Genomic DNA, 25446 nt, shown 5'->3' with positions numbered 1-25446 from the left:
AAGGATTCCCACGATACACTGACCCCAATAAGTAATTAAGGAATTGAGAACAAAAATGCACGCAACACGCAATCCTCAGAAGATTTTTCAAATGATAACAACAAAGGATATAAGTTCTAAAATAGGATCATCTTTATTCGAGTAGAGAGAGAGTACAAGAAGTCTCTGTGTTTTACCTATAATTACCACAGGCTGCTTTAATGATTTCAATTGCGGCATTCACGGTGTCTTTCACTTGTTGCTCATTCCCAATCTGAGGATTCACTTCAACGAGGTCCATTACGCTAAGTCGTCGGGTTTTGTGTACTTCTTCAACGATGTGGATGCCTTCCCGGAGAGCCAATCCGCCTGGGACAGATGTTCCTGTGCTGGGTGCCTCGAGAGGATCTGAAAATATCAGTAAATTGAGATTGAAGGTCACTGTGTGGGATATGAGATCACCTGGCAGGTTGATCTTGATGGTTGATCTTACTGAGGGCATCAATATCGAAGCTAAGATGGATGGATCTATCGGCAGTTGGATCAATGGCTTCCAGAGCCATGTTGATGACATCATGAATGCCATATTTATCCACATCTCTCATTCCGAAGGCTGTAATATTGTACCTGGCAATCATGTCCTTCTCAAAGTCATCTACTGACCTCAGTCCAATGTAGGCAATATTCTTGGTTGAGACTCGTGGTACCTGCCAGTCCATATTTGGCAGATATGGCCACATTCCGGCAAATTCCTCAGCCAGGAGAGCCAATGGCATCCCATGGACATTTCCAGAGGTGGATGATGTGTTGGTATTGAGATCAGCATGAGCATCAACCCAGACAATTGCAATATTTTTCCGCTGACGCACATGACCATCTACAGAACCAATTCCAATGGCATGATCACCACCGAGTGTTATGCACATCCGATCATCTGATAGAATCTCAAAGACTTTCTCAGACAGACGCTGATTGCAGGCTACGACATCGTCATATCCGAGCATATTGCGCGGTTTGATCTGTGTGGCCTTGGGTTCGTAGGTGATATCACCAAAGTCTTTGACTTGAAGCTCATCTGCAAGAACAAAGCAAGAAGATCGGAAATTTTTAGTATCACCTTTTGGGTAGCTTCACCCTAAAGCTGTCTACACACTAGGCAAATTATATTGCAATAATAACATTTCAAAGTGACATTGAAATAAAACTTCAATATTGAAGCGAATATTGAAACCAATATTTCAATATTTGCCTACATACTAGAGAAATTGACTTCAATATTAAAACTTCAATATTACAACTTATTAAAATATTATTCTAGTCAGAGATTCAGTTCATTTCAATCAAGGCCTCAGTGGATCAGTGGATAGAGTAGTGGCTCTATGACTGTGAGGTCTTGGGTTCGAGACTGGGCAGCTACAGATTTTTCAGCTGCTGTAATACTCTCGAGTTCATCCAGTGAATGAATGGAAAAGTAATGCAAATACATTGACAATGAACCGCCTAAAACGAAAGGTTGGTATAGGAAATACGTTTCGACATGCAGAGTTCAGTCGAATACAAATACTCATTCACTGCCCAGATCCACAAAACAAGGTTGGTTTACCGTGATGTAAAGCGGTACTGTGTGTATTAGAACGCACACAGAGCACTGTGATATGGAGCAGGTTTACTCGCCTTGGGGGTTAAGATAGAACAGGAGAATGGGAAGTACATAATGGGCCCAAATAAGTGGCCTTGGTGCAGCGGTCCGCAAGGAATATAACCGACCCATAGACAAATCTTAATCTTAATCCTTTCAATCATCGAAAACATCTCTTGGAATTAGCATGTTTATGAACATGAAGACATCTCAGAATATCATCGTAGACAGCACCACAGATTCTGCTGTATATCCTGCTGAATTCTTCTGACAAACTATGGTATTTTGGGTGTTCTTGACAAAATGCACAAGAAAATCCCCAGAAGATATGTGATTGCCTGGAGGAATCAGGAGAAATCTTCTGCCCAACTTTGGTATCTTGGATGTGCTTGACAAAATACAAAAGAAAATCGAACAAGATCTGTGATTTCCTGGTGGAACCTGGAGAAATCTTCTGATCAACTTATGTATCTCGTGTGTCCTTAACAAAATACAACAAAATATCCCAGAAGATCTGTGATTTCCTGGAGGAGCCAGGAGAAATCCTCTGATCACCTTGGGTATCTTGGGTGTACTTAACAAAATAAAAAAGAAAACCCGAGAAGATCTATGATTTCTGGAGGAATCAACAGAAATCTTCTAACTGAGTTGAATATTTTAGGTATACTCTGTAAAATACTAAAGAAAATCTTAAAAGATCTGTGATTTCTTGGAGAAAGCAGGTGAGAAGTGCTAACCTTAGCTGGGTTCTTGGGAAGATTTGACAAAATGTACAGCGAAATTCCAAGAATCTGGGATTTTATGGCGGAAGCAGGAAGAGATGTGTCCTGACTGAACAAGGAAATCCCCAGCATTTCTGTGATGTTCTGAATGAAGAAGATTCCTTCAATCCGCGAAAAATTTGGCGGCTCGCGAAAATTCGTAAAAAACACCAGGTGTCACGCCGCTTCTCCCGCTTTTTTCACACCCAACGACTCTACGAGCAAATTTTTTTAAAAATTACAATCTTCAACTTGAAATATCTCGAGAAATCATGGAGCAATCTCCAATTTTTTTTAATTGGTCTACTCAAGTAGCGCTACAACGTGACCATAAAATGGTTCAAATTGTATAGGCCAATTTCGAGAAAACCTAGAAAAACCGGTTTAGAACCGGTTTTTCAAAAAAATAATAGCATAGAAATCGTCGTACGTGCAAGTAGATGTATTTAAAAAAAATGTATGAAGATTTCTCTTTCCCAACCGGAGATATTGCGTACTACGGACGTTCGGACGGCCGGCCGGACCCAAAAATGGCGGCCTACCATTTTCGGCATCAGGGATGTACAAAACATATACCCTGTGAATTTCAGCTTGATCGAAGCACTTTTAGAAAATCCGAGGATTACAATAGGCGTGATTATGAAGGAATCACACCCAAAAATGCACCATATTGAAAAAAATATTGCAATAATTGCCTACACACTGGACAATTTTCTTCAATATTGAAACTTTTATGTCAATAAATCTTTGCAATGTGGAGGCAATCATTGTCAATATTGGATATTGAATAGAAATATTGCAATAAATTTTGTCTAGTAGCCAGCTTAAAAGATACTTTGGAACATAGAAGGGAGCTTTTATCACTATGCAAAGCTTTATTAGAAAATATGAATCAGTTTGTTTTTAGTGATCTTTTGGTTTGATAAATCTCTACGAGGAGTACTATGAAGCTGCTGGTGTTTCCTATCAATAGCACATAAAATGGTAATTGGAGATCAAGGAGATTGAAGATGCGAAATTTTTCTTCTTCACTATATCCGAGAGTTTTGCGATTGTGCCAGGTCATGTTGTAGTTCATGTCTTGTATCCACTTCTCCAGGAAGCCTCCTCTGGTTAGGTGTAGTAGGACAAAATTCACATTTTTGGATAAAACTGAGTTTCTGCGCAGAACATAGGCAAGATTGTACATTTTGGGACATTCTGGAACCATAAAGACTTCTCCTGTGTGAAAATACTTGGCATTTTCAAGTTGAATTGTGGATTTTCTGGTAACTGTTGCAAGATTTGGGTACTCCATCACCATTTCTATCATAGGCTCACTCGAGATGTTGACGAGTTTGATGCTATGACGCAAATGTTGGCTGATTTCTGAAGCTTCTGGGGGAAAGAGATCATCCAGCATGGCTATGTACTTGATTGTAATACGGAGATTTGCATTATCCAATGCCTGGAGGCTGGTGATATCGCGGTAGTAAATGGGATGGGTGAAGGCTGTACTGAGATTGGATTGAAAGATGGCTACAACAACTACTCCCATGAGTAGTACGGAGGAAAGGAAGATTCTCTCACTCGTGACACGCGTCATTCGTCTCAAAGGTGAAGAGATTAGCAACATTGTTGTATCTACGATGAGTTGTAGCGTCATCAGACTACTTCTTTTGCTGTTGAGGACCCTCTTGGAGAGATTGTAGTGCTTAACGAGAAGTTCTCTGTTTGGGAATATGTGACTCTCGCACCAACGAATACCATTCCAAATTCCACTTAATGCGAAGATACTGAGGAAGAGGCATAACCAAACTAGAGGATCAAAGCAGAGCAAGGGGATCCAGTACTTAGGAATCTGTTTGGCCTGGAGATTACAGAAAATTTTTAGGTAAAGAATTTTGCTTTATAGAAGCAAATATCTTGCCTTTCGGACAACGCAACACAACTCATCCAGATACACGGGCATTGTAAAGTCCATGTCGGGATTGGAGTAATCCTTGATGAAGAACCCTGTCAATGCTAAGTCACTCCTTCCAGTGCTAATCCTACCAATAGTTCCCGTGAAACTTCCATTGGGCAGCCTATACCCGAAATAATCCTCATCTGGCTCCTGGAAAATCACTGGAGAACACCTTTATTTGTTTCCTGATATCACCTTATGCAAAAATATTACCAGAAAAATTCATAAAATCCTTGAGAGATCTCATAACTTCAGCATCAGTTCCTTCGAATCTTACTTCTCCTGTTTGTGGATCTCTCCTTTCGAAGTTGAATGCAGAGTGGAACATTTCAATTCTCAGAGGATACCCATTGAGGTCTTTCAGGATATTTGGAGGTCTTTGATTAAAATTCATGAGAACCCCATAGGAATCATTTCTCATTGGATCCTGGGCAAATGGATGCAAAGTGAAGGTTTCATTGAGAAGCATCACGTAGATTTGGTATGATCTCTTAATTGCCCATCCAATCAAGAGTTTTTCCCTTACAATATCAAGGACACTCTCTGTGGCTGGGGTATCGATGATAATAAGATATACTCCCAAAGGCTCTACGATGCACTCCATAGTATTCATGAGCATTTTAAGGGATAACACAAGGATGTAGCCGGTAATTGAACGTCTAAACCAAGTATTTTGAAAAGACGATAGAATATTCCCATTTCCTGATATCGAGCGCTTCCGACGATGTTTCTCATGAATTACAAGGTCTTTCATTGATTCATATTGCCAGTGGATATGACACAAATCCCTCTTTTCAAGAGTCCAATTAAAGTAATACACCAAGACACTGTGATTCCTCTTTATATCAGGCACAAGATCTTCCAAAAACTCCATGGATTCGTCGTAATCTCCATCAATAGCAATCACAACGGTTTTTAAATCACTAAAAATTTCGGGAACATTCTTTGAGAATCTAGTAAATCTATCTATTACGGAATTCTCACGAAGTGTTGTAAGATTACGGCATAAATTGCAGTGAAAGATAAGGCTTATTAAAATACCACAAATAACAAGACAATGCCTCATCTTCAGGACTCTATCACTGATTCTCTTCAGACTGTTGCGGCATAAAGTCTCTACAGAGATACTTATATAAGTGCCACATATTGCTCCAATATTATGTTATTGTTTATTCACAAATAGAAATTAATGTAACGCATAAAGGGACCATAGATTTAGGATTAAAATGCGAAGAAATTTTATGAAATATTCCTTAATAAGCAATTGAATGTTGAATCGAACAATTTTGAACGGACATGTAAGTCGATGTTCTATTTCTGTGAAGTTGATTTTTATATTCCTGACCTATCTTGACCAATGAAAAATAAAAGAAAATACTTCTATCTCAAAAATTAAATTAAAAAAAATAATAATAACACATTCTTATCTCAGAATAAACACGAACAAGGCTAAATCTAAAACAAAATAATTTTCACAATGTCGCACATATGAATACTAAAAGAAATTTAATTTTTACTGTTTTTGCTTGTTAAGAATTTAACAACATATTTGTCCAAATGGTGCTAGAAATACGTTAAATATCATTAATTTTTTTTATTGTGATTAACTGATAAATTAATATGCTAAATTTACCAAGGTTGATTAACCCATTTACTTACAAAGTCGACATTTTTAACTTGGGCACCAGAGTAGTACAGCTATTGTAAAAGCGGGTATAAATCGTATAAACTGTACAGTAACACTCTAAGGTTAAAATTCTCTCATCGATTTCATTGCTCGAATTACACAGAAAGAGCAATAGGGGAAGGTTGGTCAGTCCAGGCGTAAATGATTTTAGAAATATATTGTATTTCAAATATACACAAAATATTTGGACTTGGGTAACTTGAATATAATTCAAAAGATTCAAAAACATTGGGAAAAAAATTGAAAATAAACTTGAGCTGTCTGAATTATTCCATACTTTCCTATAATTACTCAATCTTGAATAATATTTCGAAATCTCACTTTCTAAAATATATTATATTTTTTTGTAAAATTTTGAGGAATATGAAGTTTCCACCAAAAATATTATTACGCATTTTACCCATATGGATTTCCATTCAGCTACAAAACTACAGGCGGAACGGTTAATGCTAGGGTTGTGGGGTCTTTGAGTAACTGTCATTCTCTTCTCACACCTTCAACAAAGAAAAAATATTGATGGGTCCCGGTCAAAATCCCGAACGCCCAAATCCAGGATTTTTGACTATTATACGGGCTTCAGACCTAAGGCTTAGCCATATAGCTTACCTTCTCTAATTTTTTATCATTCAAGATATTATGGAAAATTATCACTTAAGATTGGATATTATGAGTGATCCATTAAGTTTTGAAAAATCAATAAAATTGGTTGCTATTTTGAATTTTGAAACCCTCGGGAACTGGGCTAAACCTTAGGTCTGAAGCCGGCATTATAGATTTTGGTTTTAGATAATTTGGCTTCTTTGATTTTAGCTTTTTGGGATTTTGGTGTTACAGAATTTTGACATTCGGGATTTTGGCTTTGAGGATTTTGTCTTTTCTAGGGATTTTGACTTTCTGAATTTTGACAAAGTGAGGATTTTGGCTGTGGAGATTTTGGTTTTCGAGATTTTGACCCATTAGCTGTCTTCAGACTAGAGGTTTAGCCCAGTTTTCGAAGGTCTCACAATCCTCAATAGCGGGCAATTGTATTGGTTTTTGAGAAACTAATAGATTATTTATCTTTAATAATCCAATCCTAAGTTAAATTTTTCCAAAAAGTAGTGATTTATAAGAAATTAGAGCAGTTGAGCCATATGGCTAAGCCTTAGGTATGAAGCCCGTAATTCGGGGTTATGGCTTTCGGGATTTTGTATTTTCGGGGTTTTGACATTCGGAATTTTGATCTATTGGGGAATTTGGCTGTCGAGATTTTAGTCTTCGGGATTTCGGTTTTTCAGAATTTCGGGATTTTGTATTTTCGGGGTTTTGACTTTCAGAATTTTGACCCATTTGGGGATTTTGGCTGTCAAGATTTTAGTTTTCGGCATTTTGATCCATTCGGGATTTCGGCTTTTCAGGATTTTGGCATTTCAGGATTTTGGCTTTCAGGATTTTAACCCATTCGGAATATTGAATTTCGATCAATTGGATTTGGAGATTTTAGCTTTCGGGATTTCGTCTATCAGTATATTGAAAATGGGTTGTTTGATTTATTAATTCATTTCATTTAGAGCTTTATTCCTCCATATGTTGAAATACACTCAAACTACACCCAATAACGGGTTAAAAGGTATTTCTGCACATTTTTGATTATTTATCAGTCAAAAATTATAAAAACTTTAAAGAATATATTTTTCCTCCACTTTGGGGCAAGTTTCAAGGTCTTTAACTTTCTGTCGCTTCGGATTTGTTTCTAAAATTTAATTGTACGGAGTTATGGAAAAAAACATCATGATTAACATCATATCGTTAATTAAGGTACGATGCCATGAGGTTTCTAAGTAACTATAATTGACTTTTGGGGTAATTTAGGATCTGTAACATATCTCATTTTGTACCAAAAGACGATTAAGAGCAATTATAATAGAGTTAATGAATGAAGTGTATACATTTCCATAAATTTTCTATTAAGTTTTAGTCTTAGCTAATCCTCAAAGAAATGCCGAGCTTAGGATTTTCGATTAGAGGTCCTTTGCATAGATTTCTTTTAGGGGAAAGTACTCTCTCTCCGAACGTTCATGGCTTCGAATAATATGAATTTCTTTTACATACTTTTCCTAATATACTTACACACAATTTTCACATAATTATCAATTATTGATAATAAACCAATTAATAATTAATATAAATGTGTATGTTCCTTAGAAAAAAGAAAAGAAATCACATTATTCGAAGGCATGAGCATTCGAAGGAAGAGTACTTTCCACTACCTAATTTACAGGTTAAATATTCTTGGAAGATTAACCTAAGTCTATTTGGGATCTTATGAGTTCGAGCTTTCCCGGAAGCTTGGACAAAAAAATATATAACTGCTCTCTCTTTGAGGCCGAGCAGTAAAATGAGAAAACGATTAGGAGAGAATTATTAAATCAAAAGACTTTCAAAATTAAATTCAGTTCAAATTAGATTCAGTTTAAATATAATGAGATGATAATAATCATTAAATCAATAGGTCAATTCCGTCAATTCAAAGCATTTAAATATTCTTTTCGTTATACTTACAGTAAAGATTTAAAAATTATGAAAAAATAGGGGAGACTGGGGCAAATTTGTCAAAACGAAAATTTCAATATTCACTATTTTCTAAACTAACAGATACTGAGGCTTGATATTTTTATTATAGATAACCTTCATGAACCTTCTTAAACTAACAAAGTTTCAAGGGATTTGAGGAAGGATTATGTAAAATCTAAAAAAAATGAACTTTTGAGCCCTATTTTTGGAATATTTGGCTTACAGAAAATATCAATACTGATTAGCTCAATTTAAGCACATTTCTCGTTAAGATAGGGAAAAATTATCTTCGACAAAGTTATAGAGGAATAAATTTCCTATAATTGATACTTTTAATGTTTGCGAGAGTAAAACGTCCCAAATTATCCGAAGACTGACAAAATTTGCCCCAGCAATTTTGAGAATCTCCAAAATAAACTTTTATGGCTATATAATACAAAACGTGTTAGAAATAAAAGAACGTGAATTTTGATTTCATGAAATTTTCTTAAACTAAAAGGTGTGCCGGAGTTTTTAGAAAATGATTCGAAAATCACATTTCTTTCGAGATAGAGGAAAATAGTCTTCTGAAATGTCGTAGAGCAGTAAATTTCCTATAAGAATATGCTCATTATAAAACGTTTAAGTTTTCTCAAAGCTCGTGAAAGAATTAAATATGCGTTTTGACAAGTTTTGCCCCAGTCTCCCCTATCTGACCAATTTCTAGCTATCTCTGGAATATTCCATAACTACCTGATTACTGCAAAATAATTTTAGTGGGAAAAATGTCCATAATGGTGGTTAATGTTGCTATTCCAATGAAAAATTAATATGTTTCTTTTAGCATTTTACTGATCTCAAGTGTTTCGGCATTATCGACTTTTCTTTGTATTGGTTCTTGTCTCTACTGCTCGCCGTTGTTCTAGTTCTAAAACTCACTAAACAGTCATGACAGAAACCAATGCAAATAAGAAAATTTGATTATGCAGAAGCACTTGAGAACAGTAAAGTGCCAAAAAAAAGTTCATTTTTCATTGGAATTTGAAAAAAACATCATAATCCCCTTAAAATTAGTTGTCTATTAAACGCTAATGATAAACTCTTTTAATTGTAATGACTACAATACACCCTTCAGATTAGGAAAATTTCATGAAATCCAAATTCAAATCCATTTGATTTTTTGTATGTCTATCTCATTCTTTCGCGCCCAAAACTGCATTGAACTAAATTGAATTTGTTGTGATATTCAAAAGAAGAAGAAGAGTACGAAAGAGTGAGATAGTTATTTGTAAAACTTTGGAGAAAGAAAGAGACGTGAATTTAGATTTCATGAAATTATTCTGATATAAAAGGTGTGCCGGATATATAAATGGCAGAAATGGAGCGTTTTAGATAAAGAAAAGTATTGAAAATATATGTTAACAAATCGATTTAAATCTCCTTTTTCCGCAAAAAAATGCAGACATTTTTCAATAGAAGCGGGGGAAAGTACTTTCTCTTCGAACGTTCATGCCTTCGAATAATGTGATTTTTCTTTTAGTTTTCCTAAGAGAATTAGACATTTATATTAAAAATTAGTTGGCTTATCATCAATTGTTGATAATTCCTTAATAACTTAATGTAAATCTCTTAAGAAAAACAAAAGAAATTCACATTATTCGAAGGCATAAACGTTTGAAGGGAGAGCACTTTCCCCTACTTGATTCTTTAAGACAAGAGTATCAAAATCGTTTTGAGGATAAAAATGTGTATTATCCACTTAATAATTCTTTAAGTCGAGGACTCTCCTGGACTTATATGAAATTTAGGAACATTTCAAAGAATGTTTCATGCCTTAACATTTGAAAAATTGTCTGCAACTATTTATAATACTTTCGAGTAAATTAATGGTTCTCATGATGTGGAGAGGTGAAAATTCACTGTGAAAAATATCCACTGTCCATAAAGTAAATATTTGGAAAGTAATCAACAATCCTTTCCTTTTGTTCATGGAATGATAAAGGGACATCATTAGTGTTAATATATAACATAGGTATAAGAAGGGGTTCTACATGTTGCGTACGAGGATTAATTGAGATGTTATTCTTCAATCAAGCTGCAATGAGATTGCGATAGAATATTCCAGAAATAATTTCTTGATAAGAGGCTTTTATAGGAATATTTTAGAGAGATTTGTTTAATATACTCCAACCCACAACAAAAAGTGTTTTCGTCAGAGTTTGTTTACATCTCCGGCAAAATGATCTTCTATATTAACATTAAAATTAAGGGAAAAAAAAATTCAATGGAATCTTGTGATAGGAGACGAAGACTCGCCACACACAGCAAAAAAAATCCCAAACCAATCTGGAGAGAAGGAATATTTGAATTCTCTATCATTTCCTTGATTTCTCTGGGTCTCGATCATTTGATGACTTTGTGGGATGTTGATAACAGAATTTGTATTTATGGAGTCGTGGCAGAATCACGAGGGAATAACATGTGCGTATAATTTACTAAATTAAGTCAATGAATAATTATAATTACCTGATATATCTGTGATTTCTTGCAAAAGTCCACCTTCTCTGATGGCTTTGGGGCCACATTCTACCCCAAATTTCTTTTGACCACGTGAAAAAGGTACCCCAAGTAGTCCGATTTTCTGCAATTGCCTCCGGACATCAGCACAGGGTTGTCGCTGGATTTGATGCAGAGCTCGCCGAAGTGTCTGGAACATCTTTTGGAAATAATCACAAAAACAAAAAGCAAACATTAAGTTAAGAAAAATCCTGACCAGAGCCAAGAAAATCTTCGTGGTACCTTGTAAAAATTTAGACTGAATTGAAGAAGTGAGATTTGAGGAGTGTTTTGGAGAAAAAGTTGCTTATGGCACGACAGGCAGAAGATAACTGACGATCTGCTCCTCGGAGCATGGTCCCAAAAAAGGTCGTGAAAACTCACCAGTTATAGAAAAATTCACCAAAACATACTCTTTCCTTATCACACTCTGGTTAAAGGTTTTTTTTTCGATCTCAAAAACCCATGCTGGTTGTTTTCCAGAACATGTATAGTGGAAAATTCCTAGAATTTCGGGGATTATCTACAAATTGGGATTTAGCCACTCCTTTTTCTCGAGAAAGAGACAGGCAATTTCTTTTTAACTTTGTTCAAATGCCTGAAGAATAATCACACACTCTCAACAACCCAAATTCTCTGTCCCATATCAGCAGAAGCGTGAATGGGGCTGAAGATGAGACGTGGTCGGGTATATGGATACTTTTCCGGACAATCGTGAAGGCGTCTAAAATTCCTGACTCTCTGCATAAGGAGGCAGACAATAGTGATGGCGAAAAAAGGCGCCAAACAGAGGAAAATTGCTAAAAGCACCATTCCGCGAGAAAATTCCGTGGAAGACTGATGCAAATCAATCAATTTCCATTTAGAATTGCTATTAATAGTTCGCTTTCCCAGAGGACGAGAGAGCATTGATTTACATATATTGAGCATATTGAGTTATAAATGTAGAGAAGCTTGTGATAGTTCATGATTCAATCACTTATTAGACTTATTACGTTCAAATTTGGCTGGCAAAATTCGGAAAGGCGGACACTTAAGAGCTCAAGTTCATATTATGTAGGGGAAAGTGGGGCACCTCTGAAATTGGGATTTTTCACCTACTATTTTTAAATAAAATTGAGCATTATGCCCAACGCACAATAAATTTTGTTTGTAAACATGTTTTCAAAATTTCATATGAGAGAGAGCGAGATGACTAGATCTCGCTTTCATTCACTCTCACTCAAATGTCATAAACATGTTTACAAAACAAAAGTTATTGTGCGTTGGACATTATTGTAATATAATTCAGCTGTACACAGATTGAGAAGCTAAATTACATTATGATATAGCTCAGTTCAACATAGGAGAAAAATCCCAATTTAAAAGGTGCCCCACTTTCCCCTAAATTATATGCTCTGAGGTCTTTTTCCATAATTCGGCTTAAGATGTGTCCGACTTTCAACACTGTCCGACTTTCAGCACTGTCCGACTTTACATTAGTAAAATTATTTATATTTTTAACATTTAGACTTATAGATTGCAATATTTCTGGTGACTTTGTCAAAAGAGATATTGCATACTGTAGCAATTATCAGTACGTCACTTTGCTATTACATCAATTTCGATGTAAAATTTCATTTTGGCTGAACTAGGGAAACTGGAGCAGTACTAAACACGGGGCAGTTGTAAACACTGCGATTTTTTAATTCGATATTAGACTTCAGAGAACGAGATCTATATGAATTCATAAACACTACAAAGATCCTTGTCCACTGAAGAGTTGGTTGACATAAGTTCGAGTAGTGTAGACATAAAAGTCTGTGTTTGCAACAAAACCACTTTTAGTAATGCCCCAGTATACCCTATATACCTATATTTAAATGTTTGAAATTTAAGAATATACTTCAGTCGAGATGATTTTTTTTTGGCAAAATTCATCTGGCATATCACATAGAAACATACTTAAGAGTGTTTCGTGAAAAGGCGTATATCACCTCCATGGCAAGTTCTCTTTTTTATATGGAGCTATTTAAAGTCAGCTCTTTTACTCAGCTCACAGAGCCGATAGGGAAAATCTATTTAGAAAGAAATAAATAGTATTATTGTTTTTGGATAAAAAATACTCATAGGTTCATACCAATTGGAACTGGTTCAGACTTTCCAGATATTGCAAGACCTTTCCGCTAAGCCCAAACATGGTACCATTCGGTTGATAAATGCGATTCCTAGAGCTTTTTCAACCTTTAACCTTGAAACTCCATTATTGGTAATGATTCAACGGTACTTTAATACATGGACGAAATGTCCGCCTAGGTAACCTCTAAAATATATCCAAAGATTAAAAAAATCGTACGACGCGTTTTCTAGAAGTTCCATGAAAAATCAAGGGCATTTGTTAATTATTATTATTAATCGTGTCGAGGCATAAAAATTTACACATGTCTTGCCCAATAACGGGCTACGTCAATGGCGGGGTTGCCGACATCAAGTCCCCTACTCCACAAGAAGCTGGAGAAAACGGATAAACACACAAGTGTGGGGTAGTTTGAATTACCCCACAGACACAAAGAACGTCACATTCCTAGATTTGTTAATGATGCGGTGGCCGACTTATAGGAGGGTCCTTCGTAAGTCCCAAGCTTCAATCTCTAACCGTTTGGCCTGTAGAGGTGGTAACATACAGACGGACAGGGTCGTAGCTAGAGTAGAATTTAAGGTAGGGCATTAGTCAAAATTTTGATTGATATTGGTTAGTCGATTTCCGTCCTACTTCTCTTGAATGTAAGAGAATAAGTTAAAACAAAAAAAAAACATTATTCAAAAAGACAAATTTTAAAAATGAAATATATTATTCTAATTCTTCGATACATATACTTAAGGGGCCAAAATTAACAAAAAAAACAGCAGATTTTGTTCTAATTTTTAACCAAATAATAAAAAATATAATTAGTTCAAGCTCTTCGTCGTTTAAAAGTACAACATTCAAACTATATTTCCTGAAATTTTCATTTAAAAATTTATCCTGTGGGACTTGATTTTTGGAGAGATTTTTGAAAAAAAAACATACTTTTCGACGGACAAGATTTCTCAGAATTGGTTCATCTGAAAACCAAAAACCAAATATTTCCTGTTACGTGATGAGTTGAACTTGTCTCTGAACGAAGGTTTTTTCAAAAAATGAAATTTGAATTTTTAAGAAAATTTCATACACAAAAATACCAGTTTTGACGTGTTTTATACTACGTTTCGTCTTGTAGAATGTAGAATAAGTTTTGATCAAGTCAACATAAAATCCTTCGTTCAAAGATTAGTTTAACTTATAAGCAAACAAGAAATATTTGGTTTTTGGATTTTAGATGGACCAATTCCGAGAAAACATCTTTAACGAAAAGTATGTTTTTTTTTTCAAAAAAAGAAAAATCTCCAAAAATCAGGTTTCAATGACAAGATTTTTAAATTTTTTTAATGAAAAATTGAGGCGCTCAGAGCAAAAAAACTCTAAGTCGTATGCATTTCCCTATTAAAATAGCGTTTGTTGGTCTGAGTTCCTCAATTAAAAAAAAATAGTTATGTTAATGATGTACTTTTATATGCCAAAGAGCTTGAATTAAATAATTTTTTTTAATATGCTGAAAAAAATTTAGAAAGTATTATATTTTTTAGTCTTCTTGATCCACGTAACCCCTTAACTATCTTGAGAATGCGCATAAATGAGAAAAGGATATATATTGAGTTTTTTTATGTAGGAAGTGTAAGAATCTTTACACTTGTTTTGCTCAGAACCATTGAAGAAGATTATATAATTTAATTAATCATCAAAAAACTCCAATTTTAACTCACTAAAAATAATGCCAAATTAATGGATATATTCTCTCTTTTTAAGATGTTTGAGAAAATATTTAAATTTTTCACAAAATTATCGTTTGATTTTCCATACGATTTTAACCAATTGCACTAAGCACTTCAATCGATCTTCCTCGAGGTTACGGGATTTATAAGCTTCATCGTGCGTCAATAATAATTTTTTTTGTACATGGCATTTTATTCTTGCTTTTTTTACCAATATAATGGAAGTCAAACTTCAATTATATTTCTTTAAGTAAGTAAGTAATTTTATATTATCATGACCTCTTATGTTTCTGGGCTTAGAGTGTAAATCATTGAATATTTTAAAAACTTCAAAATCACTTTTTCTGTTGAATAATTATTGATAAAAAACTTCTATTTGGCTTCTTGTTGAGGCTCGTTTAAGATTAAGTTATAATGCATTTTAGAATTTTTTGATTGGCAACATACAAAAATAAAGTCCAAAGAATATTTTTCAAATAATTTTCTCGCGCACAGAATTTTAAACATATTAAGGAAATGTTCGAAAAGAGATTCTTTTTAGGTAAGATATTTTTATATGATATGTCACTGCTTTCGGAGGATTTTAGTATTAGGTATTTTTAGACACTGTACGACTCCAGCTTCTATAAGCCGTAATGCCCTAGACATACTTACGACTTAAGCCGAGAGACGACTTAGTGGAAAATTATGGAAATGTAGTTTAATCTTTATTTCAAATATAATGACGCTAAGCCCTAAGCCGTCTCTTGGCTAATCCTCAGGTCTGTCGAGGCCCTAAGGCCAGATAATTTAGAATCAGGAATGATTTAACTTATAAATGAATTAAACTCCAAGCTATAACGCCTTACTTGAGCAATACCAAATCAAAATGACGATTTTCATAATTTCAGTTATAGTTATAAAACTGAAAATTACCGACGCTACGGCCCTGCAGACGGACGGAACAACACGACGTCAAACATTTGAAACTTCAGTTTTCCAAAATTCTGCCAAAATGCGACCCCTTCGGGCTAAATAGTCGAAATATGTATAGGGGAGACTGGGGCAAAAAGTCACAAATCCAATAATTCAAAATTCAATATCTTCCAAGATAAAAAAGATAGCCGCTCAATATTTTTTTTTCTATAGATTAGTATTATTGTTTTTGGATAAAAATTACTTATAGGTTCATACCGATTGGAACTGGTTCAGACTTTTCAGAAATTCCAAGACCTTTCCAATGACCCCAAACGGTACCATTCGGTTGATAAATACGGTTCCTCTAGACTTTTGTTTTAATCTTTAGTCTTGAAAACCCGTTATTAGGGATTATTCTACAGTACTTTCATTTATGGACAAAATGTATAGATAAGCTCTTCTAAGTATATCCAAAGAAAAAAAAATCTTACGATACATTTTCTAGAAATCCGAAAAAAACATTGTTTCGACGGGCAAGGGGAGTGGCGGGGAAAGGATCAGGGGCATTTGTTAATGATGCAGTGGTCGACTTATAGGAAGATCCTTCGTAAGTCCAAAGCTTCTATCTCTAACCGTTTGGCCTGTAGAGGTGGTAACATACAGACCGACGGACGGACGGACAAGCAACGTGACGCCAAAAAAATTGAAACTTCAGAGTTCCAAAATTCTGCCAAAATGCGACCCCTTGATTGATAAAGAGTCGAAATATGTAAATAACTTACAATCGAGGGATTACTGACATTATTAAAACCACAGATAAGTCCAGATAACTTATGGTAGCTAGGATTCTTTTACAGGCCACCTCGAATAAATGCAACTCGGGGTACTTGCAAGGAATGTGTAAAAATATTTAACTTATTTTTCATCCATTTTAAATAAAAATGACAATATTTATATTCTTGCAATGAATTCTCTATTTTCAATACGTGTGAATTATCGAACGAAAACTGCGAGTGTGCAATGTACATCATCCAGTTTGTTTCAACTTGCATTGTTAATAGGAAAATCACCAAGGCAGGTCAGTGCAGTAGTGATGGGAAAAATAATTAAAATTAGATCATCCCACATATTTATTTCCATTTAAGAATCAATTCTATTTATGGCATTTAGGAATGCTTTTCACATCACAATTCATTTATAGCAAAATGCTTATCCTTTCATAATATCCCTGTATTCTGCTTGATCCTTTAGTAGTTTTTCAAAGACTTTGAATTTTTTGTCGTGATAACTGTAAGAAGCTTCTTTCGGGTCAATCCTTTGAGATTTCCCACCCATTTTGGCAGCAGCTTCTGGAAGATTTTGATATAGTCCGGCAGCACATGCGCCTAAGACGCTGGCTCCCAAGAGAACACTCTCAGGTTCACTGGGAATGAACACTGGCACCTGGCAGACGTCTGCATGGGCCTCAACGTAGACGGGATTGAGACTGAGACCACCACAAATGAGAATGGCACGGAATTTGCGGGAAAATTGAGCCAAAATCTGCCTGGTGCCATAGGCCAGAGCCTGAACAGTGGCCAGGTAGATGAGAGCCAAATCTGTGGGCTCGTGATTCAGTGTGAGTCCACAGATCATCCCACGACGCGTAGGATCGGCAATTGGGGAGCGATTTCCATGGAAATCTGGACAAACATGAAGATCTGCTGTTAATTCATGGAGAGGGATGTTCTTCTCCTGGCTCAATCTTCCTAGGAGAGTGTTGAGATGCTCATAAACATCCTTAAGTTCTCTGAAATTGAACTTGGGTTTTAGGATTGAAACCACTAAGGTGACACTTGAAGAATTTATAATACCTGGACTTGATCTCATTGCAAATTTTGTTGAACGATGGATGAGAGTATAGAAGGTCATCGAGAAGCTTTCCAGTGGCACTCTGCCCAGCTTCATGGGCATACATTCCAGCAAAAAGGACATCTTTGTAAGGGCCCCAAACTCCCTCAACAAAATCCATTTCAGGAGCTACGCAAATGTGACAAGTGGAAGTTCCACAGATCAGGGCAATCTTTTCTCTCAGCTCAATACCACTGTCTGTTTCTGCCCCCAAAAGAGCCAATGCTCCAGCATAAGCATCAATCACAGATGTACCAACGGCTGTCCCTGGCAAAAGTCCGAGATCTTTTGCTGCAAGAGCGGTTAATCCTCCCAAGAGGGATCCGGGACTCTCAACAATATCTCCAGCAAGATGATGAAATTCATGTCCAGCACTGAGGTGCAGAAGGTCAGCAGATTGCAAAAATTTTGAATCCCAGGAATGGTTTTGTCCATCATAATTCCATTTGCAGACCATCGAACAGAGGGATCTGTAAATATTGAAAATCTTGGCTATACCCCGCATAAAATAATCCTGCCAAATTGCAATGGATTTCTACTGATAAAACGAGTAGAAATTATTATCAATAGTCTCTCATTTTGTGCTAAATATGAATAAAATTGATAAAAATAGTGCAGAAAATTAATTACACGTACACAGAAAAAAATATTTTGTAAAAATGTTCGTAAAAGTTTGTGAATTCCTATAGGGGAAGGTTTTGCACCTTCGTAATATTGCAGCTTCGTAAATGTTGATTTTTTTCCAAGTTACTAAATGAATTTCATCCATGGACATATAATCTAACTAAAAGCTAGTCCTACATCTCACATTTCCTGACAAACTTGGAAGCCTAGGCCTTTTTTCCTGGGTCCAAAAGGCAAAAATAAAAAATGGTCCTAAAATCGTAATTTTGATGTGTAATATTTTATGCATTTTTTCACACTTCAAGTGTCTTTTCGAAAAAGCAACTATTCCAAGTTATAGAGGGTTTAATAGGGTTAATATTTACCGTGAAAATTTTTCGCTTGAAGGGGGTCGTTTTTGTGGGTGGAGGAGAATTCATAAAAATTACCACCCTTGCAGCCCAGGAAAATTGAATTTTGCAGCTACGTAAAATCATCTGTCAAAATTACTGACCACCGACTTTGAGAATTCCTCACTGTTTTGAGTCACACTGTGCATGCCGCTCGGGAATCGGGATATTTAACTCAGTAGAAATTCCACTGAATGAATTCACAAGAAAATTTTGGGATATTAAACAATTTTCACTAAAATCTCGAAGGAAAACACGCACTTCCCCATCAAAATAAGACTTCATCAGATGTTTTTATTTCGCTTCTGTCAAATTAAACATTAAGCCTGAATCTGCTCATGGTAGGTGTGATTCTTTCATTGCCCGTGCGGTGCGTTTTGAGAATTTTTCATCATTTATTCATTCATTTGTTTTCAAGCGGAATTTTTCACATTTTCCTTTAAATTAATCACTGGTAATTCTAAGAATCACTGATGTTCAAAAAATGTTCTATAAGACAGATTCGAGACGTTAGAGAAAAAACAAGGATTACAATAGGTGTGATTACTACTTTCTGATTTGTGCAGTGATGAAACTAGACTGCTTATGGTAGATGTGATTCTTTAATTGCCACTTCGATGTTTTTTGAGTATTTCTCATTCAATTTTCCTTATTATAAAGTGGAACTTCCCACATTTCACTTTAAATTGGGTACTGGTTATTTTTGAAATAAGTTACATCCGAAATATGTTCTGTAAGACCAATTGGAGGTGTTAGAAAAAATTCGAGGATTACATTAGGTGTGATTATGAGAGAATCATACCTAACCAAGCTCTTAACTGCTTTTCCGAGTGTCAAAAAACATGTGTTAGAAAAATAGCTTAAAATTGATTTTTAATGCGTGATACCTCCTACAAATGGTGAAAACAAGTAGATGAAAGTTCCATCTAAGTAGTGATGCCCAAATTTTTGTGTCCGGTGTAATATTTTCGGGGAAAATGAGGCTTACAGAGGTGGAAAAAAGTGGTACGAAGCTGAGTTAACCAATGCACATTCGTAAAAAATGCCGCTACATTTTCATTTTCCTGTAGAGGAAAATCCAAGGACTTCCTGGAATTGTGTGAGGCAGAATTATGAACCCAATAAGTAAAAGATTTTTTTGATATAGTGATAAAATTGATTCAGTGTGTGTGGCATTCAGTAAAAAATCTTAAATCTTGGACACCTTTTTGAATACGAACCTTCAAAACCTTCCCCTAGGGGAGTTACGAAATGTTCGTGAATCGTAAAACCCACAGACATGTTCAAAAAAGTTTGTACGTTTTTCACAAATGTTGTTCGTAACATGATCACTTGACGAGCATTTTTTGTACTTTTACAAACATTTGTTCGTAAATGTTCGTAAACACACAAAAAATTTTCATAAGATTGTAAACCTATTATTTCCAATGAATGGTATACGTTGCAATAATCCTGGCAGTTATAAACGTTACTATTCAAATTCGTCCCTGGGCCGCTTCTAAGCCGTTGCGGTGTCATTGCCTTCAGGGTCTTTGTCACTGTACCTATAAGCTGGAGAGCCGAGAGAGTCAGTCCGGTCTAGAACGTCAGAGAAGAAGGACCCCGTCAAATCATTATTCTACCTGCCGATTTTACTCTGAGGTTTTTTGAATTTTAACGATATATTCCAGTGTATTCAGAGAAAATCTGTAGATTATCTGCTGAATTTCTGCTAGAAAATCTGTAGATTTTCGGCAGAATTTCTGCAGAAAATCTACAGATTTTCGGTAGAATTTCTGCCGAGAAAATCGGCATAGTGTCCATTACTTCACAAAAATATTGTTGATTTATGTAGAAACTGTAGGAGTTATAAAGAAAATGGTATGCTCTGCTTAACAAGCATTACCGATTCAACATTTTAAATAAGTAAAAAGATGCGAGCAAAAATACTAATTTTTTAAAAATCGCCCATGGAATGATACAAAAACACGAAATTTAGGTCGATACTCTGCTTAAAGTTTTCACTTCACTTTTCTCTACTTGTAACACGGCGTCGCAGAATTCTTTATTTTATATAAACACCGTGATATCACAAAAAATAACTCTATTGAATTTTGCAAACTTCAGTGAAAAATTTTTCCATCTCTTCTGACACATCTTGTCTGGAAAGTAGAAAAAATCTACAGAAAATCGGCAGAATATCTACAGAAATTCGTCAGAGATTCGTCAGAAAATCTGCCGAAATATTCTGACGAATTTTGTCCCAAGCCCAAATAAAATTCGTAAGAATATCTACAGAATTATCTGCAGATATTCTGTAGAGGTGTAGATTTTCTCTACAGAAATCTTAAAGATATCTGCAGATATTATTTGACGGGACTTGTGGACTTGGGTCTCTCGGGGGAATCTGGCTGGGTACTAGAAGGTGTGGTGGCTAGTTGCTTAAGAGAGCCCATTTCCTATCAATCCTTCCAACCTAAGAATCCGACCGGTACTTTACAAAATGCTGTCATTTGTTCGTAAATGTTTGTTTTCCTGTCGAACATTTTACGAACATTTACGAACAAATGACAAAATTTTACGAACATTTTTTGTGTGTTTACGAATATTTACGAAGAAATGTTTGTAAAAGTACAAAAAATGTTCGTCAAATGACCATTTTACGAACAATGTTTGTGAAAAAAGTAGAAAAAGTACAAACTTTTACGAACTTGTGGGTTATACGATTTACGAGCATTTCGTAAGTCCCCCATAGAAATTCACAAACATTTACGAACATTTTTACAAAATATTTTTTTCTGTGTATGTAAATCTCGCTTTGGAAGTTACTAGCCCCTTGAATAGTTTTTCGCGCCAAAAAGAAAAATCCCGCCAATTTTTTTTTTTTACCTTGCAATATTTCCTGTACTTTTGAATGTGAGAAAGTCCGGAAGTTCAATGAGTTTGGTGACTTTGTCCCAGAATGACTGGGGAGCATGTCTTTTGAGCCAGAGAATTTTAGGGCACTCCATTTCAGCGGAAACTCTCCCACCGACAAACTTGAGCAATTCATGCTTCTGCGCATTGATGTCATTGGCCTCCTGGACAGCCCTGTGATCCATCCACATGATGATATTCCTATTGTCCACTCCATCTACACACACAGAAAGGGGTTTGTCGACTTCTTGGAGAGCAACCAGGGAGCATGTAGCTGTGAAGCCAATTCCACGGATGGATTGAGGAGACCTCTGGCCAGCAATATGCTTGACACATTTGCATACAGCACTCCAAATCTCCTCCGAGGATTGTTCATAGTGATCCTCAAGGGGCATCCATGTGGGAATGTTTACGGAGAACGTTTCCAGAGTTTGTCCAGTAGCTGTAAAGAGTCCAGCCCTGGCACTTCCACTGCCCACGTCAACACCAATAAAGAGTGACTCCATTTGCCAGAGAAGAATGCCCTCACAAGACCACAAGACACAACACACGGGAAGAGTTCAATTGGCGGCAATTGCAATGGTGACTTCTTTCGCGGAATGCTCAGTATTGTCGGTCGTGTGACCCAAAGAGATGAACTCAATGTACGACTCTCTAATAATCCACTCTCTCTCTTATTACTATCTCTGAATGTGGGAAGGGGCCCACTCAGGGGCGTAGTTGGAGACCGAAGTGCCCCATAAGAATCTCTTCAGATTATCTGAAGATGAACACCTCTGAGAGCTCAATAAAACATGCTTTAATAGAGTTTATAAACAAGTTATCTCCAGTTTGAGTGCACCTCATTATCATTACTCATGTTTAGATAATAATTTCGATAAGAGACCACTTGAGATGTCATGGTTCGTGGTATATTTATGACTCAAAAAAGCACCATTTGAGCCGCATTTTATCACAAAAAAAAAATTGGGGATTCTTTTTATCTAAATTCCATTAAATCTTTTTTACGCTTCGGTCAGCATAAAATACTCTATGCTGACCCTCGTTGAATTTCCCATTTAATTCTTCTCAGAAAGTACCACCGCAAGTGATAAGGACTGTCGATATATTTGTCAATGTTATCGCTCTGCAGTAAGATAATACCCTGGACCAGAGTCCAAAAAAAAAATGCAAGATCTCGCCCTGGACAAGCCCAAAAATAAGCCCCAATGCGCACCTGTTGACGATCAAACTCCAATTTCATTATATTTTCTGTTAATTCATCGCTGCTTGAGATTGTGTGAGTACACTCTTTCACACCAACTTCATGTTCTCTTTGCAATTGCTAATCATTATCAACATTATGGAGTGGAGTATCGTAAAAAACCGGTGATAAGAGTGAAAGGCAACAAAATACTGTGTTGAAAGTGTAAAGCATTTTCTGCGATTATTTTCTAATTGAACTTGATAGTCCTGTTATGGCTTGAAGTGCTTAAAGTGAATTTATTGAACTTTTATTATAAATAATATTTTTATAAATATATAAACCATTAAGAAATATTTTTCCTAAAAAATTGAATAATGTAATTTTTTCTTTAAATCGTTGAAAGAGATTAATTTCGTAGAAGAGACTGTCAAAAATATCACGTTATTTAAGCCTACAATTAAGGTAATTGAACATCTTGTAGGGGAAAGTACTCTCCCTTCGAATGTTCATGCCTTCGAATAATGTGAATTTTCTTTTAGTTTTCCTAAGAGACTTGCGCATTTCCATTAAATATTAGTTGGCTTATCATCAATTGTTGATAATTCTGTGTTAATTTAATGAAAATCTCTTACGACAAACAAAAGAAATTCACATTATTCGAAGGCATGAACGTTCGAAGGGAGAATACTTTCCCCTACATTTTAATTCAGAATTACAGTAGACTCTCTCTCAATCGGGAATATGGGGCAAAATGTCATCCGGTTTAGCGATAGAATTGGGCGTCAAAGCCTTTGTAAATTCCACAAAAAGCGCTCAATTATAAAGAATCACGATAAAATAGGAAGAACTACTGCGAATTTGAGCGAATTAGCTTCATAATTATAAACGTGGAAATTGTCAACAAAATTTGTCGCCCGATTGAGAAAGAGCCGATTGAGTGAGAGTCTACTGTACATCTAACTTTGGAGACTAAAAAATTCACAACGGATGAAAAACTCCCATTTCATTTCCAGACAAAAAATTTAGATGTTTACACGAAATGGGCATTTTCCATGATCTTAAAAGATTTAAAATAATATTGGTAGTTTAATAACACAATAACCAATGATAATTTGTACTATTAAGTCACTGTACGTACAACTTACTTTACTTCAATCGCACTCTTCGTGATCAATCGTTTTTTATCCTAATTTTTTGCGGTTGATTCCGATTCGCCAAAATCCCGAAAGCTAAAATCACGAACGCTAAAATCACGAACGCTAAAATCCCGAATGTTCAAAATACGTGTAGAATAATTTCTCAAGACACAGAAAATTTCCCTTCCCTTTGCCTCCAGCAAGCGAGGGTGCAATCGTGGGGAGTATCACACTTTTAAGAATTCGGGATTTTGAGCGGGACCCATAATGTTGGCATCAAGTTGGCATCAAAAAAAAAATTTGTTTAGGCATATTTTGCATGCAAATCTTTAAACGCGAATATCTCGTAAACTAGAAGAGATAGACCCCCAAAAGTTGGCATCAAAAAAAAATTTTTAGGCACACTACATCCATGATTGCTTAATTTTTATTACAGTATCTGGTTTAGAAAGTCGTTGTCGGTGTAGTCTCTTACTAAACTATATTAGCTAACTTATAAAATTGATCAAAATCGATATCCTAAGCAACGAAGATACCTCAACATAAATAAATTTATCAGCATTTTTTTTTTGCATTTTTGCATATATTCTTAGAATTAGAAACTACTTAGGTAGACATTTCGTCCATATACGAATATATTGCTGAATCATTCCTAATAACGGTTTTTCAAGGTCAAATGTTAAAAAAAGGCTTCAAATAGCGCATTTCTCAACCGAATGATATCATGTTTGAGTTCGTGAGAAAGGTCTTGGATTTTCTTACAAACCTGAATAGATTCCAGTCATTTGAGGCGCTCGGAGCAAAAAAACTCTAATTCGTATGCATTTCCCTATTAACCCTTTAAGGACGTCTGAGTCACCCGTGATCCATAGAGAAAATAATTTTTCTTGACCACCTGAAGTTATTTCTTTCTAATGTTTTCACCAAATCACAAAGTAGAAAGATGTAGGAATCTAGGATATTTTTTGAAAATCACCAGGTATTTGCTATATAAAAAATATTTGAGCTCAAAAATAACGAATTTTCAAATTTTCACGTTGGTACTTGAATTTTAATATTTTCAATATTTCTAATTTTTTTTAAGCAAAAACCTCTTATGACTAAAAACTATAATAACTATACATAATATTTCTCAACAAAGTAAAAATTATAGTTTATTGGTATTTTCAGGAAAGTTTCATAATTTTCATGGGTCATATATGACCCAATCGTCCCTAAAGGTAAAAAAACACCGAATTTGTCCCTAGTGGATTTTCGAAGATTTGAGATTAGACTGTTTCATGTTTTTGTGTATGTGTGCACAAAATAGTTAATTATTCGTGTAATATTGTGTGATATATCAATTAGCTGACATTTCCCAGTGCGATACTCACTGAAGAAGGTAATATTTTGATAATTTACAAAATACTTCTACGTAAATGTTGTAAATTCATAACTTTTTACTCTTGTAAATGACTTCAAAAATGGAAAGAAAAAATTTCATGATCAATGAACCCGAA

The 25446-nt window shown here is 35.4% G+C and overlaps 3 protein-coding genes across 4 annotated transcripts; all 3 read right to left on the bottom strand.

Moving 5' to 3' along the window:
• Positions 1-110: 110 nt before the first annotated feature.
• On the bottom strand, positions 111-11938 carry LOC129803449 (arginase-2, mitochondrial). 2 transcript variants are annotated; one of them, XM_055850028.1, is made up of 4 exons: positions 11343-11938; positions 11070-11259; positions 442-1054; positions 111-387 (listed from the first exon to the last, which is right to left on the bottom strand). In XM_055850028.1, exons 2-4 carry the CDS (start codon positions 11257-11259, stop codon positions 312-314), a joined length of 879 nt encoding a protein of 292 aa, XP_055706003.1. In that variant the 5' UTR covers positions 11343-11938; the 3' UTR covers positions 111-311. The 2 variants fall into 2 exon arrangements, with proteins under 2 accessions (XP_055706003.1, XP_055706002.1); XM_055850027.1 differs by having other exon boundaries at positions 473-1054.
• Positions 3051-5273, bottom strand: LOC129803458 (uncharacterized). Its single transcript, XM_055850041.1, has 3 exons — positions 4538-5273; positions 4289-4485; positions 3051-4228 (listed from the first exon to the last, which is right to left on the bottom strand). The coding sequence occupies exons 1-3, from the start codon at positions 5196-5198 to the stop codon at positions 3272-3274; spliced, it is 1815 nt and encodes a 604-aa protein (XP_055706016.1). The 5' UTR covers positions 5199-5273; the 3' UTR covers positions 3051-3271.
• A 5001-nt stretch (positions 11939-16939) lies between the features above and the next one.
• On the bottom strand, positions 16940-22866 carry LOC129803444 (FGGY carbohydrate kinase domain-containing protein). Its single transcript, XM_055850021.1, has 3 exons — positions 21599-22866; positions 17681-18187; positions 16940-17616 (listed from the first exon to the last, which is right to left on the bottom strand). Exons 1-3 carry the CDS (start codon positions 22129-22131, stop codon positions 17037-17039), a joined length of 1620 nt encoding a protein of 539 aa, XP_055705996.1. The 5' UTR covers positions 22132-22866; the 3' UTR covers positions 16940-17036.
• Positions 22867-25446: the final 2580 nt, after the last annotated feature.

This window comes from Phlebotomus papatasi, chromosome 2 (assembly GCF_024763615.1).
Source record: "Phlebotomus papatasi isolate M1 chromosome 2, Ppap_2.1, whole genome shotgun sequence".
Taxonomy (NCBI): domain Eukaryota; kingdom Metazoa; phylum Arthropoda; class Insecta; order Diptera; family Psychodidae; genus Phlebotomus; species Phlebotomus papatasi.
The sequence above is the reverse complement of the archived record's forward strand: the minus strand, read 5'-3'. Positions and strand labels throughout refer to the sequence as shown.